This window comes from Oncorhynchus clarkii, chromosome 9, assembly GCF_045791955.1.
Source record: "Oncorhynchus clarkii lewisi isolate Uvic-CL-2024 chromosome 9, UVic_Ocla_1.0, whole genome shotgun sequence".
NCBI lineage: Eukaryota > Metazoa > Chordata > Actinopteri > Salmoniformes > Salmonidae > Oncorhynchus > Oncorhynchus clarkii.
Genome location: NC_092155.1, coordinates 50553016 through 50571797, shown reverse-complemented (window position 1 = coordinate 50571797; position 18782 = coordinate 50553016). Strand labels below are relative to the sequence as shown.

The 18782-nt window shown below is 43.8% G+C and overlaps 2 protein-coding genes across 2 annotated transcripts in view; both read right to left on the bottom strand.

Annotated features, from left to right (window-relative positions):
• LOC139416490 (laminin, beta 2 (laminin S)) overlaps positions 1–15008 on the bottom strand; it is a 45806-nt gene extending 30798 nt beyond the window's left edge. The window contains exons 1-2 of the mRNA XM_071165130.1: positions 14780–15008; positions 14459–14539 (exon numbers count right to left, since the gene is read on the bottom strand). Coding sequence (XP_071021231.1) covers positions 14459–14489 — 31 coding nt within the window. The 5' untranslated portion in view covers positions 14490–14539; positions 14780–15008. The remainder of the gene's footprint in view (positions 1–14458; positions 14540–14779) is intronic.
• A 1595-nt stretch (positions 15009–16603) lies between these two features.
• The window catches only part of LOC139416489 (laminin, beta 2-like), a 53464-nt gene continuing 51285 nt past the window's right edge, over positions 16604–18782 (bottom strand). Inside the window, exons 34-35 of the mRNA XM_071165129.1 lie at positions 17857–18022; positions 16604–17513 (exon numbers count right to left, since the gene is read on the bottom strand). Coding sequence (XP_071021230.1) covers positions 17377–17513; positions 17857–18022 — 303 coding nt within the window. The 3' untranslated portion in view covers positions 16604–17376. The remainder of the gene's footprint in view (positions 17514–17856; positions 18023–18782) is intronic.

Genomic DNA, 18782 nt, shown 5'->3' with positions numbered 1-18782 from the left:
CCTTAACCAACAATGCAGTTTTAAGAAATAACCTAAAAAAAGGCAAGAGATAAGAACAACAAATAATTAAAGAGCAGCAGTAAATAACAATAGCGGGTCTATATACAGGGGGTACCGGTACAGAGTCAATGTGCAGGGGCACTGGTGTCAAGGTAATTCAGGTAATATGTACATGTAGGGAGAGTTATTAAAGTGAATATGCATAGATAATAACAGAGAAGCAACTGCGTAGAATGAGGGGGGCAATGCAAATAGTCTGGCTAGCCACTTGATTAGCTGTTCAGGACTTATGGCTTGAGGGTAGAAGCCTCTTGGACCAAGACTTGGTGCTCCGGAACCGCTTGCCGTGCGGGAGCAGAGAGAACAGTCTATCACTAGGGTGGCTGGGCCTTCCTCTGACACTGCCTGGTAAAGAGATCCTGGATGGCAGGAAGCTTGGCCACAGTGATGTACTGGGCCGTATGCACTACCCTCTGTAGTGCCTTGCGGTCTGAGGCCGAGCAGTTGCCATACCAGGCGGTGATGCAACCTGTCAGGATACTCTCGATGGTGCAGCTCTAAAACCTTTTTAGGATGAGGACCCATGCCAAATCTTTTCAGTCTCCTGAGGGGGAATAGGTTTTGTCATGCCCTCTTCATGTCTGCCTTGGTGTGCTTGGGCCATGTTAGTTTGTTGGTGATGTGGATGCCAAGGAACTTGAAGCTCTCAAACTGCTCCACTACAACCCCCTCAATGAGAATGAGGGCGTGCTTGGTCCTCCTTTTCCTGTAGTCCACAATCATCTCCTTTGTCTTGATCATGTTGAGGGAGAGGTTGATGTCCTGGAACCACACGGTCAGGTCCCTGACACAGGCTGTGTCATCGTTGTTGGTGATCAGGCCTACCAATGTTGTGTCATCAACAAACTTAATGATGGTGTTGGAGTCGTGCCTGGCCATGCAGTCAGGGAGTACAGGAGGGAACTGAGCACGCACCCCTGAGGGGCCCCCGTGTTGAGGATCAGCATGGCGGATGTGTTGTTACCTACCCTTACCACCTGGGGGCGGCCCGTCAGGAAGTCCAGGATCCAGTTGCAGAGGGAGGCGTTTAGTCCCAGCGTCTTTAGCTTAGTGATGAGCTTTGAGGGAACTATGGTGTTGAAAGCTGAGCTGTCGTCAATGAATAGCATTCTCACGTAGGTGTTCCTTTTGTCCAGGTGTGAAAGGGCAGTGTGGAGTGCAATAGAGATTGCATCATCTGTGGATCTGTTGGTGCGGTATGTAAATTGGAGTGAATCTAGGGTTTCTGGGATAATGGTGTTGATGTGAGCCATGACCAGCCTTTCAAAGCATTTCATGGCTACAGATGTGAGTGCTACAGGTCGGTAGGCATTTAGGCAGGTTACCTTAGTGTTCTTGGGCACAGGGACTATGGTGGTCTGCTTGTAACATGTTGATATTCCGGACTCAGACAGGGAGAGGTCGAAAATGTCAGTGAAGACACTTGCCAGTTGGTCAGCGCATGCTCGGAGTACACGTCCTGGTAATCTGTCTGGCCCTGCGGCCTCGGCTGCGGAGAGCATGATCACACAGTTGTCCAGAACAGCTGATGATCTCATGCATGTTTCAGTGTTACTTGCCTCGAAGCGAGCATAGAAGTTATTTAGCTCGTCTGGTAGGCTCGTGTCACTGGGCAGCTCTTGGCTGTGCTTCCCTTTGTACTGTAGTCTGCAATAGTTTGCAAGCCCTGCCACATCCGACATGCGTCGGAGCCGGTGTATAACGATTCGATCTTAGTCCTATATTGACTCTTTGCCTGTTTGATGGTTCATCGGAGGGCATAGCGGGATTTCTTATAAGCTTCTGGGTTAGAGTCCCGCTCCTTGAAAGCGACAGCTCTACCCTTTAGCTCAAAGTAAATGTTGCCTGTAATCCATGGCTTCTGGTTGGGGTATGTACGTACGGTCACTGTGGGGATGACGTCCTCGATGCACTTATTGATAAAGCCAGTGACTGATGTGGTGTACTCCTCAATGGCATCTGAAAAATTCCGGAACATATTCCAGCCTGTGCTAGTAAAACAGTCCTGTAGTTTAGCATCTGCTTCACATGACCACATGAATATTTAATTTAATGTGTTATTTAAGTTTCCCTGCATTAAAATCCCTGGCCACTAGGAGCGCCGCCTCTAGATGAGCATTTTCCTGTTTGCTTATGGCGGTATACAGTTCATTGAGCGTGATTTTGGTGCCAGCATCAGTCTGTGGTGGTATGTAGACAGTTTAAAAAAGTACAGATGAAGACTCTCAGTAGATAGGGTGGTCTACAGCTTATCATGAGATACTCTACCTCAGGTGAGCAAAACCTTGAGACTTCCTTAGATATCGTGCACCAGCTGTTGCTTAAATATATGCATAGGCCTCCACCCTGTGTTTTACCAGAGGCTGCTGTTCTATACTGCCGATAGTGTATAACCCGCCAGCTGTATGTTCTTAATGTCGTCGTTCAGCCACGACTCGGTGAAACATAAGATATTACAGTTTTTAATGTCCCGTTGGTAGGATATATGTGCTTTCAGTTCGTCCCTTTTATTTTCCAGCGATTGAAGGTTAGCTGTCAGGACAGAAGGCAAAGGCAGATTAGCCAAACGTCGCCTGATCCTAACAAGGCACCCTGATCTTTTTCCACTATATCTCAGTTTCCTTCTCCTGCAAATGACGGGGATCTGGGCCTGGTCGGGTGTCTGTAGTATATCCCTCCTATCCGACTCAATGAAGAAAAACTTTTTGTCCAATTTGAGATGAGTGATCGCAGTTCTGATGTCCAGAAGCTCTTTCGGTCATCAGAGATGGTAGCAGCAACAACATTATGTACAAAATAAGTTACAAACCATGCAGAAAAACAAACAAAATAGCATAGTTGGTTAAAACCTGTTGGGGCTAGGGGGCAACATTTTCACTTTTGGATGAAAGGCGTGCCCAGAGTAAACTGCCTCCTACTCTTTCCCAGATGGGAATATATGCATATTATTATTACTGGCGGATAGAAAACACTCTGAAGTTTCTAAAACTGTTTGAATTATGTCTGTGAGTATAACAGAACTCATATGGCAGACAAAAACCTGAGAAGAAATCCAAACAGGAAGTGAGACCTCGATTTTGGAAACAGTGCCATTTGAAGTCCAGCTTAGATATGGATGAGAATGCACTTCCTAGGGCTTCCACAAGATGTCACCGTCTTTAGATTCTGGTTGTATGATTCTACTATAAAGGAGGGGCTCATAATAGCTCTTTGAGTGGGTGGTCTGGCAGAAAGCCTCGGTCTCATTGCGCACGGTCACGAGAAAGTGTTCTTCCGTTCCAATGCGTTTCTTCAGACAATGAAATTCTTCGGTTGGAACCTTATTGCTGATTAATGTTTAAAACATCCTAAATATGGATTGCATACATCATTTGACTTGTTTCTACAACCTGTAACGGAACTTTTTGAGTTTTTGTCTGGAGGAATTGCTTGTGCTTTTTGAGGATTGAATGCTGGGCTGAACAAGCTAACAACAAGTGGCTAAATGATGGGCTTTATGGAACAAATCAGTCATTTATTGTCGAACTGGGATTCTTGGAACTTCCTTCTGATGAAGATATTCAAAGGTAAGTGAATATTTATAGTGTTATTGTAGCTTCTGTTGACACCAAAATGGCGGCTATTTCTTTGGGTTCTGAGTGCCGTTCTCAGATTATTATTTTTCCGTAAAGTTTTTTTGAAATCTGACACAGCGGTTGCATAGAGGATACGTTTATCTTTAATTCTGTGAATAACACTTGCATCTTTTCTCAATGTTTATTGTGAGTATTTCTGCAAAATCACCAGATGTTTTGGAATCAAAACATTACTGCATGTAACGCGCCAATGTAAACTGAGATTTTTTATATATATGCATATATATGCATATTATCGAACAAAACACACAATACATGTATAACATGATGTCCTATGAGTGTCATCCGATGGAGATAATCAAAGGTTAGTGATTCATTTGATCTATATTTCTGCTTTTGTGACTCTATCCTTGGCTGTGAAAAATGTCTGTGTGTTTTTGAATTTGGTGGTGATCTAACATAAATATATGTTGTGTTTTTGCTGTAAAACATTTTAGAAATCGGACACGATGGGTAGATTAACAAGATGTTTATATTTCATTTGCTGTATTGGACTTGTTAATGTGTGAAAGTTAAATATTTCTAAAGAATATTTTTTGAATTTCCCGCGCCACCTTTTCAGCTGAATGGGAGGGGGTGTTCACTTTAGGGGACTCCTTGCCATAACAAGTTTAAGAGCCGATAAGACGGCAGCCATCAACACCAGCGCCGTCATCTCACTGCAGATCGTGATTCCCCAGGGGAGGGGAGAGGTGTCACAGGCAGGCAGGCAGATTGGCTGAGCGGGGATGGAAAGCAGAACTCCCGAGTGGCCCACGTTGCCACGGTGCTGCGCTGAAAGAGCCTGTCTCCTTACTTACCCAGCCGTAAGAATAACTACGCCTGCCACTGAGAAGCATCTGCTCCTACTGGGTGTAAAACACTGGTACTTCCACCTCGGGAAAAAGCCGAGGACCACCAGACAGGTGAGCATGAGAGACCAATGCTGGATACACAGCAGTTGCCCATGGTCTGGCTGCCCCGGTTCCGTTACCAGAACCTGACATAACATAAAGCCCAAGCCCCATGTCTCTGACACCAGTCCCCAGAGTCCTATGACTGCCCCAGACCTATGCCATCCCCTATGGTACTCCCAGGTCCCAGACCAACTCCCAGGCACCAGCCCCTGGCCATGTTGCTGAGTCTAACTCTAAGGCGAAGTCAGACATATGTGCAGCAGATGTTGGGTGCAGCCAGCCAGTCAAGTGGCTGTGGGTTTGATTTACATACTGATTACTGCACTTGGTTTGCCTCCTCACCAGCTGGAGTGACGAACGAAGATTCAGTCAACTTCTCCATTCGATCTAGGGACCGAGCGGATGTGAACATGAGCTAATTACACTCACATAAATGTGTTTCTACTTAGAAAGTACATAGGGGATTTGTCATTTTGTTATACTCCAGTCTCCTGATACATTTTATCAGGGAGACAATCAAAGACTTTTGTGTAAATCTGTCTGGTATTTAAATCGATTTCCTGTACAATCTTTGAATAACTATGGGATTAGATAAAGTGTGTGTGTGTGTGTGTGTGTGTGTGTGTGTGTGTGTGTGTGTGTGTGTGTGTGTGTGTGTGTGTGTGTGTGTACTGTACATCTGAGCCTGAACATAACTCCGTTCCTATGTGTAACGGTAAGAAGCCATTTCTCTTTCCCCTTAGGTTGAACCAAGATGAACAGCTGGCCCTTCCTATGCCTTGGAATGCGGCAGGTAGCCTAGTGGTTAGAGCGTTGGACTAGTAACCGAAAGGTTTCAAGATTGAATCCCCGAGCTGACAAGGTAAGATTCTGTGGTTCTGCCTCTGAACAACTAGGCCCTAGGCCCGAAATTGAAAATAAGAATTTGTTCCTAACTAACTTGCCTAGTTAAATAAAGATTAAATAAAAAAAACTGAGGAATGACCTGGGTAAGGCAAGTGTCTGACATCCAGAACGCCAGACCATTCCTGCCATTTCTGTCCAGGTAATCCCAGAAACAGTGAGATGAGAAATGGAGCAGGGAAGACCTGAGAGATCTCACTTCCAGACCACTGGAACATACAGTGACTTCGGAACGTATTCAGACCCCTTGACTTTTTCCACGTTTTGTTATGTTACAGCCTTATTCTAAAATGGACAAACAAATATATACACTACCGTTCAAAAGTTTGGGGTCACTTAGAAATGTCCTTGTTTTTTTTAAATAAATACATTTTTTTTGTCCATTAAAATAACATCAAATTGATCAGAAATACAGTCTAGACATGAAAGTTGTTTATGACTATTGTAGCTGGAAATGGCAGATTTTTAATGGAATATCTACATAGGTCGTACAGAGGCCCATTATTAGCAACCATCACTCCTGTGTTCCAAAGGCACGTTATGCTAGCTAATCCAAGTTTATCATTTTAAAAGGCTAATTGATCATTAGAAAACCATTTTGCAATTATGTTAGCACAGATGAAAACTTATAGAATTTGAAGAAGCAATAAAACTGACCTTCTTTAGACTGGTTGAGTATCTGGTACATAAGCATTTGTGGGTTCGATTACAGGCTCAAAATGGCCAGAAACAAATAACTTTCTTCTGAAAGTCGTCAGTCTATTCCTGTTCTGAGAAATTAACGCTATTCCATGCGAGAAATTGCAAAGAAACTGAAGATCTCGTACAACGCTGTGTACTACTCCCTTCACAGAACAGCGCAAACTGGCTCTGACCAGAATAGAAAGAGGAGTGGGAGGCCCCGTGCACAACTGAGCAAGAGGACAAGCACATTAGAGTGATTAGTTTGAGAAACAGACGCCTCACAAGTCCTCAACTGGCAGCTTCTTTAAGAAGTATCCGCAAAACACCAGTCTCAATGTCAACAGTGTCATGATGTGCCCTGGGGGGAGGATCATAGCCCCCCCCCTCTCTCTTTCTCTACAGTTTATGACAGTTGTAAATACTCTGCTTCTGGGTCTGTAGTATTGAGATTGGAATGTGTGATTGTGGGACACAGAGAAATCTACACACAATACCCCATAGTGACAAAGCGAAAACAGGTTTTTAGAAAGTACTTCGATCCTTTACTATGAGACTAGAAATTGAGCTCTGGTGCATCCTGTTTCCATTGATCATCCTTGAGATGTTTCTCCAACTTGATTGGAGTCCACCTGTGGTAAATTCAATTGATTGGACATGATTTGGAAAGGCACACACCTGTCTATATAAGGTACCACAATTGACAGTGCATGTCAGATCAAAAACCAAGCCATGAGGTCAAAGGAATTGTCCGTAGAGCTCCGAGGCAGGACTGTGTCAAAGCACAGATATGTGAAGGATACAAAAAGCTTTGAAGGTCCCCAAGAACACAATGGCCTCCATCATTCTTAAATTAAAGAAGTTTGGAACCACCAAGACTCTTCCTAGAGCTGGACGCCCGGCCATACTGAGCAATTGGGGGAGAAAGACCTTGGTCAGGGAGGTGACCAAGAACTCCATGGTCACACTGACAGAGCAGTTCCTCTGTGGTGATGAGAGAAACTTCCAAACATCTCTGCAGCACTCCACCAATCAGGCCTTTATGGTAGAGTGGCCAGACGGAAGCCACTCCTCAGTAAAAGCCACACGACAGCCCACTTGGAGTTTACCAAAAGGCCCCTAACGAATCTCAGACAATGAGAAACAAGATTATCTGGTTTGATGAAACCAAGATTGAACTCTTTGGCCTAAATGCCAAGCGTCACTTTGGAGGAAACCTGGCAACATCTCTATGGTGAAGCATGGTGGTGGCAGCATCATGTTGTGGGGATGTTTTTCAGTGGCAGGGACTGGGAGACTAGTCAGGATCAAGGCAAAGATGAAAGGAGCAAAGTGCAGAGAGATCATTGATGGAAACCTGCTCCAGAGCACTCAGGACCTCAGACTGAAGGTTCACCTTCCAACATGGCAACGACCCTAAGTACACAGCCAAGAAAACACAGGAGTGGCTTCGGAACAAGTCTCTGAATGTCTTTGAGTGGCCCAGCCAGAGCCTGTACTTGAACCCGATCGAGCATCTCTGGATAGACCTGAAAATATCTGTGCAGCAATGCTCCCCATCCAACCGGACATAGAGAGGATCTGCAGAGAAGAATGGGAGAAACTCCCCAAATACAGGTGTGCCAAGCTTGTAGCGTCATACCCAAGAAGACTCAAGGCTGTAATCGCTGCCAAAGGTGCTTCAACAAAGTACTGAGTAAAGGGTCTGAATACATACGTAAATGTGATATCTCAGTTTTTAATTTTGTATAAATTAGCAAACATTTCTAAAATCTGTAACCAAACAAAAGGTGAAAAAGTCAAGGGGTCTGAATACTTTCAGAAGGCACTGCACCTTTAGCCAATAGGGGAAGACATTCACCTTCTGGCCCCCTGTTCACAATTTCCCATAATCAAAATCCACATGTAATGCCAAAGTAAGCAAGCCAACTCAGCACTCCCTATGGGGGTATCTTGAAATCAGTCAATTACAGGTGAGCACTGACCTGTCTTTTTATAACCACACATAAACCTCATCTGGGTTTAAAGGTGAGTGGTTTTACGAGGCAACCGTCTGTCCCTATGATTATAACTGGGGCAGTGGAGACTGGAGACTGTGCAGGGAGAGGGAGGGCGGTGTTAGAGGGACATTGGTTGACTGACCATCCTCCTCAGGCACCATGCAATGAACTTCATGGCCACTCTTAAAGTGGCAATCAGTAGAATATATATAATGTGTGTGTGTGTATATATATATATATATATATACTGCTCAAAAAAATAAAGGGAACACTAAAATAACACATCCTAGATCTGAATGAATGAAATATTCTTATTAAATACTTTTGTCTTTACATAGTTGAATGTGCTGACAACAAAATCTAATCAAATCAAAAATTATCAATGGAAATCAAATTGATCAACCCATGGAGGTCTAGATTTGGAGTGACACTCAAAATTAAAGTGGAAAACCACACTATAGGCTGATCCAACTTTGATGTAATGTCCTTAAAACAAGTCAAAATGAGGCTCAGTAGTGTGTGTGGCCTCCACGTGCCTGTATGACCTCCCTACAACGCCTGGGCATGCTCCTGATGAGGTGGCGGATGGTCTCCTGAGGGATCTCCTCCCAGACCTGGACTAAAGCATCCGCCAACTCCTGGACAGTCTGTGGTGCAACGTGGCATTGGTGGATGGAGCGAGACATGATGTCCCAGATGTGCTCAATTGGATTCAGGTCTGGGGAACGGGCGGGCCAGTCCATAGCATCAATGCCTTCCTCTTGCAGGAACTGCTGACACACTCCAGCCACATGAGGTCTAGCATTGTCTTGCATTAGGAGGAACCCAGGGCCAACCGCACCAGCATATGGTCTCACAAGGGGTCTGAGGATCTCATCTCAGGACCTAATGGCAGTCAGGCTACCTCTGGCGAGCACATGGAGGGCTGTGCAGCCCCCCAAAGAAATGCCACCCCACACCATGACTGACCCACCGCCAAACCGGTCATGCTGGAGGATGTTGCAGGCAGCAGAACGTTCTCCACTGCGTCTCCAGACTCTGTCACGTCTGTCACATGTGCTCAGTGTGAACCTGCTTTCATCTGTGAAGAGCACAGGGCGCCAATGGCGAATTTGCCAATCTTGGTGTTCTCTGGCAAATGCCAAACGTCCTGCACGGTGTTGGGCTGTAAGCACAACCCCCACCTGTGGACGTCGGACCCTCATACCACCCTCACCGTTTGAGCAGACACATGCACATTTGTGGCCTGCTGGAGGTCATTTTGCAGGGCTCTGGCAGTGCTCCTCCTGCTCCTCCTTGCACAAAGGCGGAGGTAGCGGTCCTGCTGCTGGGTTGTTGCCCTCCTACGGCCTCCTCCACGTCTCCTGATGTACTGGCCTGTCTCCTGGTAGCGCCTCCATGCTCTGGACACTACGCTGACAGACACAGCAAACCTTCTTGCCACAGCTCGCATTGATGTGCCATCCTGGATGAGCTGCACTACCTGAGCCACTTGTGTGGGTTGTAGACACTGTCTCCTGCTACCACTAGAGTGAAAGCACCACCAGCATTCAAAAGTGACCAAAACATCAGCCAGGAAGCATAGGAACTGAGAAGTGGTCTGTGGTTACCACCTGCAGAACCACTCCTTTATTGGGGGTGTCTTGCTAATTGCCTATAATTTCCACCTATTGTCTATTCCTTTTGCACAACAGCATGTGAAATGTATTGTCAATCAGTGTTGCTTCCTAAGTGGACAGTTTGATTTCACAGAAGTGTGATTGACTTGGAGTTACATTGTGTTGTTTAAGTTTTCCCTTTATTTTTTTGAGCAGTGTGTGTATATATATATATATATATATATATATATATATATATATATATCCCAGAAGAGTGGAGGCTGTTATTGAAGCAAAGAGGGGACCAACTCCATATTAATGCCCATGATTTTGTAATAAGTTGTTCAACGAGCAGGTGTCCACATACTTTTGGTCATGTGTGTGTGAATATATAAATAATGATTTTAGTAAAAAAAAATATATATATATTTTATTTATTAATATTACTATTATGAGTTATTTTTTTTCTTCTGCATTGTTGGGAAGGACTGGTAAGTAAGCATTTCACGGCATTTCACCTGTTAACGAAGCAGGTGACAATTAAAATTAGAATGTTTATTTTAAACAAAAACAAAGTATCCTCACCACCCATTTCTGTAAAAAGCTGAGGAACGGAGCTGGAGAAATACAACCGCTCAAATGTATAGTCAGAAATATGGTTGCAAGGATTGAGCATCCACGATATCAACATTATAGTTTTAAACATGTCCTGAGGCTATATTGTGTTTGTTTATATGTACTTCGTTTACAAATATTGGAGTAAAACAACCTTATATTTTGGGTTCTGACAGGTTACAACAGTAGAACTAAACTCATGAGGCATTTATAGGTTATATTCTTCAAGAATCAATGGGTACATATCTTACATTTCTAAGTTAAAAACTGGATATACCAACTGCAGATTGCTTTAAAAACAGGTGCGTAAGTAACTGCCTGTGAGTGTTTTTTAACAAGACGCACGACAGAACCTGTCATTATGCAAAGAGCTTGGCTGTAGATATATACAGCAGTGAGATGAAGAGGCAGAAGCTGGACAGGCCTGGAGGGGCCACACAGTCCAGGCTTTCTCCTACCCTCCCCAGGGGCCTTGTCTGTTCTGTTTCTTAGAGTAAGATCAGAAGAGAAAGCAGCCCATCAGAGAACGTAGAGGAAGTGCTTCTTTCCTAGAAAAAAATGATATTTGCAGAGTAGAGAAACAGCTAATGGGAACACTGTGGGCACTGTGGTTAAAGCTTGAGAAACACACATGATCTTATCAGGTTTCACATGCAAGTCCACAGCAAGACGGGGCTATGGCCAGCGGAGAGAGTAAGGGCAAGGTAGAACATATAGAAATACTAACCTTCAAACATACACCCACTGTTTCAAGTGACAACTGGTAGGAAGCAATGCTAACTTTTACGTGTCGCATTGTGTTTACACTCTTAACTTCAAGTGCACTCACGTTGTACATCTACAAGTCTCTGCTAGGTAAAGCCCCGCCTTATCTCAGCTCACTGGTCACCATAGCAGCACCCACTCGTAGCACGCGCTCCAGCAGGTATATCTCACTGGTCACCCCCAAAGCCAATTCCTCCTTTGGTCGTCTTTCCTTCCAGTTCTCTGCTGCCAATGACTGGAACGAATTGCAAAAATCTCTGAAGCTGGAGACTCACATCTCCCTCACTAGCTTTAAGCACCAGCTGTCAGAGCAGTTTACAGATCACTGCACCTGTACCTAGCCTATCTGTAAACAGCCCATCTACCTACCTCATCCCCATACTGGTATTTATTTATTTATTTTGCTCCTTTGCACCCCAGTATCTCTACCTGCACATTCATCTTCTGCCGATCTACCATTCCAGTGTTTAATTGCTATATTCTAATTACTTCGCCACCATGGCCTATTTATTTCCTTAACTTATCTCATTTGCACTTACTGTATATAGAATTGTTGTTTTCTTTTGTTCTACTGTATTATTGACTGTATGTTTTGTTTATTCCATGTGTAACTCTGTGTTGTTGTATGTGTCGAATTGCTACGCTTTATCTTGGCCAGGTCGCAGTTGCAAATGAGAACTTGTTCTCAACTAGCCTACCTGGTTAAATAAAGGTGAAAAAAAAAAATAATAATAATAATAAAAAGTACACAACCAGTCATTATCGATGATATACAAGCCCCAAAACACAGTGCACAATAGGCACTGTGGTAATCTAAGATGATAGCCATGACAGATCAGGGGGAAAGCTATGAGCTCTTACTGATGTCACTTGCTAAATCCACTTCAATCATTGTAGATGAAGGGAAGGAGACCGGTTAAAGAAGGATTTTTAAGCCTTGAAACAATTGAGACATGGATTGTGTATGTGTGCCATTCAGAGCGTGAATGGGCAAGACAAAATATTTAAGTGCAACGCTACTGGGTTTTTCACGCTCAACAGTTTCCCATGTGTATCAAGAATGGTCCACCACCCAAAGGACATTCAGCCAACTTGACACAACTGTGGGAAGCATTTGAGTCAGCATGGGCCAGCATCCCTGTGGAACACTTTTGACACCTTGTAGAGTCCATGCCTCGACGAATTGAAGCTGTTCTGAGGGAAAAGGGGATGCAACTCAATATTAGGAAGGTGTTCCTAATGTTTTGTACACTCAGTGTATATGAACTACACTGGGGTCAGATTAAACATGTGGATACCAATAATGCCAGTCTCCTCCTCCTCCTCCTTTCACAAAGAAAAGTCCCTGCCCACGGGAGGGAAACCTAACCACCCCTCTCTCTCTCTCCTTCCCTCTTCCTCTCGCTCTCTCTCCTTCCCTCTCTCTCTTCCTCTCTCTCTCCCTCTGGTTGTGGCAGTTGGCTTTTACTGGCCCATTGTTCTGGAATCCACCAAGTTCCGGAGTCTCTGCTCACAGAGGGGCTCAGGATCACACAGCTCCCGGCCCTGGGCGCCAGACCGTGCCTGTCGCTCACCTGCCTGCCCGCCCTCACTCACACTCACACATACACCCACACAAGTCTATGGAGAGCAGCGATAGCACACACAAAAAAACACACACCAGTGCTCCAGGAGACTATGAGAATGCTGTGTAAGACAGGATTTAGTTCTATAGTTTAAGCAAAGCTTCTGTCCTTTTTCATGTGAGCCTAATCACTCATCACCAGCGTACAGCCTTTCAGAGGAAGATTTATTTAAAAAAACAGTTTGTTCAGCCTTTTTGGAACCTTATTTTTCTTCTCTCCTTTCTCTCGACAGTAACGAACGTCCCTGTTCAGGGTCTTTCTTAACACTGCTGCTGATAACTTTTGACAACTCACTAAATTAGAGGCTCACATGTAAAATCCCCTGCTAGTCTTTTCACAATGTTTGGGTGGAGAATACAGTGATACAAATGACCCAATGATTATAACCACCATTTCACCACCTGTCATTCACTGGCTGTCAATCAGCAGTGGTCCCACCCACCCATAAGACCTCCAGTTAAATTTAGAGGGTGAGACAGGAGCCTCAGCTGCCAGCAATGACCAATAGAAAATAGATCCCCCCCCCCCCTTTAAAATCTCCAGACCTCATCATATAGCATCTTCAGAGGAGGAGGAGAAAAGAGGAGACAAGTGAAAGGGAGAGGAGGAGCAAGAGAAGAGCTGAGCCTTGTTGTCTGTGATCAGCCTGGCCCTTTTACCCACTCATGTAGAGCAATTAACCTAGGCTGGCCCATGACCTGAGGGGATGGAAATGAACCCTGACCTCCAGGAGGTCACTCTGTATCTCTATAATGACAGGCTGCTGGTTAGACAACACTCATAGAATCCTCTAACAAAGATCTGTCCTCAGCTGAAGGTTTAAATAAAGCTTCAACATGTTAGGAAGAGCAACAACAAACTGCATAACCCCTATGGCAAACATGAATCAGCTGATATATGGGCCTATAGATTAAAAACTGTACACAGCCAAATCAATCAGGTACCATTATGATGTGATCTAAATGCGAGGGAATCTATTTTTCTGAGAACTTTGTTGTGCCCTATTTACCTCTAATCTCACCCAATCACCCCTCATAAACACACACACACACACACACACACACACACACACACACACACACACACACACACACACACACACACACACACACACACACACACACACACACACACACACACACACACACACACACACACAGTGATGCTGTCCTAGGGGGGGTATGGATTGTCTCTATTTGCGGATTCAGCTGGGCTGTTTTAAGAGGACCATAAACAGAGTTGATGGTTAGCCTCCCCACAGCGCAGAGTGCCTCCCAGGGACCTCCAACACCACCCAGGAAGGTCCGGAGGGGAATTTAACACCAAGAACAGTTGCCTGGTTGTGAACAGTGAAGAATCCTCCAGAGAAGAGAGGAAGTCCCCCAAAAGAAGCAGGCTATCTTGTCTCAGAGCTGGAGACAGTAAACAACCCTCTGCCTCTCTTTTTGTCCCAACCATCAGCCATGTCCAGCATCTGTCCATTTGTTTAAATCATGAATGCTTGAGGTACACACATTTTGCTGTGATTGTAACATATGAAGTCTGCATCACAAGTTCACAACACATCTATTCAACAAAGACACAACCACAGAGCAGTTCTCAACTTATGCCCTTTTCATTGCATGACTGTCATACGAATATGTTCATTGCCTTCAAAACACTGTGCACAAGGCTACTTACCACATATGAACATTACCAGTGATGCGTGCATGGTTTTATGTTCATGGGTCAGTCCCCTTTGACTTGTTCAGTAGATTCAGCCTGAAAATGTTACGTAGAAATAGCCTGGTATGAATAATGTCACACGTTAACTCAATCAATACAAAAGACAGAGCTATTTTGATTCTGCACTTATTTATTAAAAAGAAAAAAACTTTTAAAAAACTGATACGGCATTAGAATATAACGTTTGCTGGTTGGAAAGTGGGTTTAATAGCATAGTTAAACTATAATAAACAACGTCAGAGATAAAACAAATTAATTCATTAAAAAGACACTTACACTTTAATATTAGTAGGTTTGATCCCCCTGTCTTTTAAATCAACACGAATCCATACGATTCCCCCTGTTTCATTTGAGCGGAGTTGGCAGTATAATCGGAAGCCTGACCACCACTCTCCAAAGTATTTGATATCTGACGACCACTCTCCGAAATTCTGTCCCGAGTCTCGTTTGATGGAAACTCCGCTGCGGAGTTTCGTTTCGTAGGAATGGACCCTAGAGCGATTCTGACTGCTTATTGTAGTGTAATAACATCAAAGCAAAATCCACTATTCAAATGTTTTAACATGAACTATTAAACGGTTTTAACATTAATTATGACTACGATGCTGCATAAACGTGTGACTTTGATCAAATCAAAAGTGGGCTGAAGATTCAGATAATAATTTCGCCATGATTGATACACATATAATGACAGTAGACTCAGATGGTTCTGGCTGCCGAGTCTGGACCATGAAGAAGTTAGTGAAGTTAATTCAAGTAGTGTGTAAAGTCCACCACCGGTTTTCAGAAGACCCTAGTGTCAGAGAGAATAGATGTGCGCCTTGGAAACAGGAATGCGCGCTCTGGGGAGAACGGATTAGGTTCCCTTTGATTGCTTCAGTGAACAATCCATGCGGCGCACATAACCACCTACTACACTTACCATCCCACTCTTCGCAGGCTTTAAAAAAAAGCAGATGTTTCCAGTTTTTAGGGATACAGTATTTTCAACCTAACTTATTTCCCCCGAAAAAACGGAAGTGGGGATTCCACTCAGGTGTCTTGTTAGGCCTACTACGTTATGTTAACCATCACCAGACCATGCTCCTTCCCAACAACAGGTGGTTGGAAAAAATCCTGTTCATTTGGTTGTAATTCCTACAAGCATTTTAATGAATTTGAACATGTTTTCAGACAGAAAACAACATTGCATCTTATGATTAGACATGTTATAGATCTCTATTAGGCTATTCGATTTTCATAATGGTTAGACAACATACAGTGTGTGTAACAATGTTAGCTCATCCTGAAACATGCCTCTGGATATATCGTCAACGTGTGATATTACATACGCTCTCTGTGGACAGTCAAGCTTTTTATTTGACCCCTAAACCTGGGCCACCATGTAGCGCGTGTCTCTCTCGCTCTCTCTCAGGACTGGGGGAGGGAGAGAATTTTGACCCCCTAAACCTGGGCCACTATGTAGCGTGTGTCTCTCTCGCTCTCTCTCAGGACTGGGGGAGGGAGAGAATTTTGACCCCCTAAACCTGGGCCACTATGTAGCGCGTGTCTCTCTCGCTCTCTCTCAGGACTGGGGGAGGGAGAGAATTTTGACCCCCTAAACCTGGGCCACTATGTAGCGCGTGTCTCTCTCGCTCTCTCTCAGGACTGGGGGAGGGAGAGAATTTTCACTCAATGAGCACAATTAATGCACACTGAACGTTAAGACACACACACACAGTTGAGGTAGGTAGAAGCCTCAATGCATTCTCACAAAGTAGCAAGGGAGAAGCAAACTACAAAAAGCCCCAACCAACATATGAGGTTAACTAACACAAAGAATGAAACCAACAAAGGCTGGCCGAAAGGCTTCTGGCCTCATCTCAACAACAAGAAATCCTCCTCTTACAAAGATCCTGATTGCCCACACCTTAGTAAAGCTTTCTGGCAGAGCACATCATCTAAAGCAGTTGCTGCTGCCCCCTGGGGGTGAGGGGTAATACTCATTACACATTAGTATGTTGTCCATCAATGTGCCTAAACTACATATGCCCAACATGAAGGTGGACATGAAGGTGGACATGAAGGTGGACATGCCCAACAAAAAACTTCAACATTATATCAAATGTTGATATACATTTATTTTTCATAGACGTCTGTTTCAATTATACATCAACGGGGCTGAAATTTGTGTAGAACATGTTTTGTTTGTGTGAGCGACCGTGCGTGTGTTTGTTTTTGTGTGTAATGTATATGTGTGGCTGACGAAAAAGTATTTTCTGAATCAAAATGTAACATCTGTCACTCCTAGGTATCACATATGACTTTTACGATATGTCTGTCATATTGTACATATACTTACTGTAGTCAGAATAATGAAAAATAATTCCTGAAAGGGCATTTAATTGGTCAAAAGAACATATTCCTCGGTAAAACATTCTCTCTGATCTCTTTTCTTCAACTAATTCAAAAGTCAATCTACCTTGGAACACGAAACATGTTTCATTGGTCCATATCCAGTTGTCGTGTTCCAGACATAGCTACACAACAAACTTGTGCAGATGGCATCATGTCAAAACCATGAAATGAATGATTGAGAGTTACTGACAGAAGCAGATGACCTATGTAGTGCAGACAGTTCTACTGACAGTTTTACTGGCATATTCACAACATCAGAAGGAGCTCCCTGCTATGTTCCAACAGACTACAGCTGTACAGTACACATGACCCAGTGTTCCTCCCATCACTAACAGTTACCTTATTTCTTATTTTTTTGTGATAATATTTTTTATTAAATTCCTTTCAAATTTGACAGAGAGAGAATGGGAATGAAGCACCAGTGGTACATTTTCATGAATACAGTTTTTCTCTCCTACATCGTTCAATCCACATGATCAGTTACAGTTGTTGTATGTCTGCACCTGCTTTCGTATGGCCTCCCGAGCTTCCGTGGCGTTCCTCTCCAGCTCTCCTAACTCGCTCTGCTGGTCCAGCATTTTCTGCTCATTATTACGGAACTTCTTCTCAAGCTCTGAAACAACAGAACAACAGAGAACAGATTATAGGAAGACAACAATAGAGTGACATTCTTTGAAAAGCTTAGCTGCTTCTCAAATGGCACACTAGTCCCTATATAATGCCCTACTTTTGAACAGTGCCCTATGGGCCCTAGTCAAAAATAGTGCACGATGTAGAGAACATCCAGTTTCGACCACATCTGCATACAAAACCAAAGACACTATGTTGATATTGTTTAGCCATGGACTACTCTTAACCCTGATTACTCTTCATGGTTTCATACTGCTCTATCTACACCTGTTGAGTATGTATTCTGTGTCATACGCTTGAGAGGGCAGTACAGTAACGTTACATACTCCGTAGCGTTTCTATGCCCTTGTTGGCCTTAGTGAGCAGGTCTTCAGCCTCCTTCTTGATCTCCTTGGCCCTCTGATTGACGTTCCCCAGGCCCCCCGAGGCCCCGCCCAGAGAGTCCACCTTCATCTGCAGTTCCTTGTACCGATCCTCCGTTTCATTCAGCCTCTGGAGCACAACCAGACACATAGAGCAACAAGTCAACGTGCGGGACCACATGGATATCTATTGTCAAAATGAATAAATTGCCACGGCAGAATTTCTGTAGTTCAATGCTTCCCATGGCTCCCCCTTCTGGCTATTGGGATAAAATTCATAGTGTGGTTTATAAATGTATATGGCAAGGTAAAAGAACAAATGAACACACTTACAAATAGAGAAAGACGCAGGAAGACTATCCGTACCAAACTTTAAATTGTATTACAAGGCACTAGAATTTTGTCTCTTCCTAAATCGATTTAGACATGATTCTTCTGTCCCCTGAGTATGGAGAGAAATATGGTGTTTCCTATTGCTCTGGAAGAGGTGATCAACACTGACACTGTATATTTTTGGTGCAAATTGAAAAACAAAGTAACTGGGAATCAAAATGGCATGCCCATACTACAATATTTCACAATAATGCCTTGCGATCTGGAGGGCACCCTTTTACAACCCTTCAACGTTCCAAATGTGGAATCCTTACCCTTGCTGACATCATGGAGAGTAATGGTTGAGAACATTCCAAGATTTGAAAGACACATACACATTACCAGGCAAATCCTTTTTTCTATATTTACAACGTAGGTGAGCTATGCTGGTTTATGGAGTCCCTTGGGGAAACCAACTACCAAACCCTCCAATGATGGGATTTATAAATACATGATCTGGGCTCCCGAAAGGACTGATCTATATAATATATAAACTACTTTTGGAAGCTCATATTCTA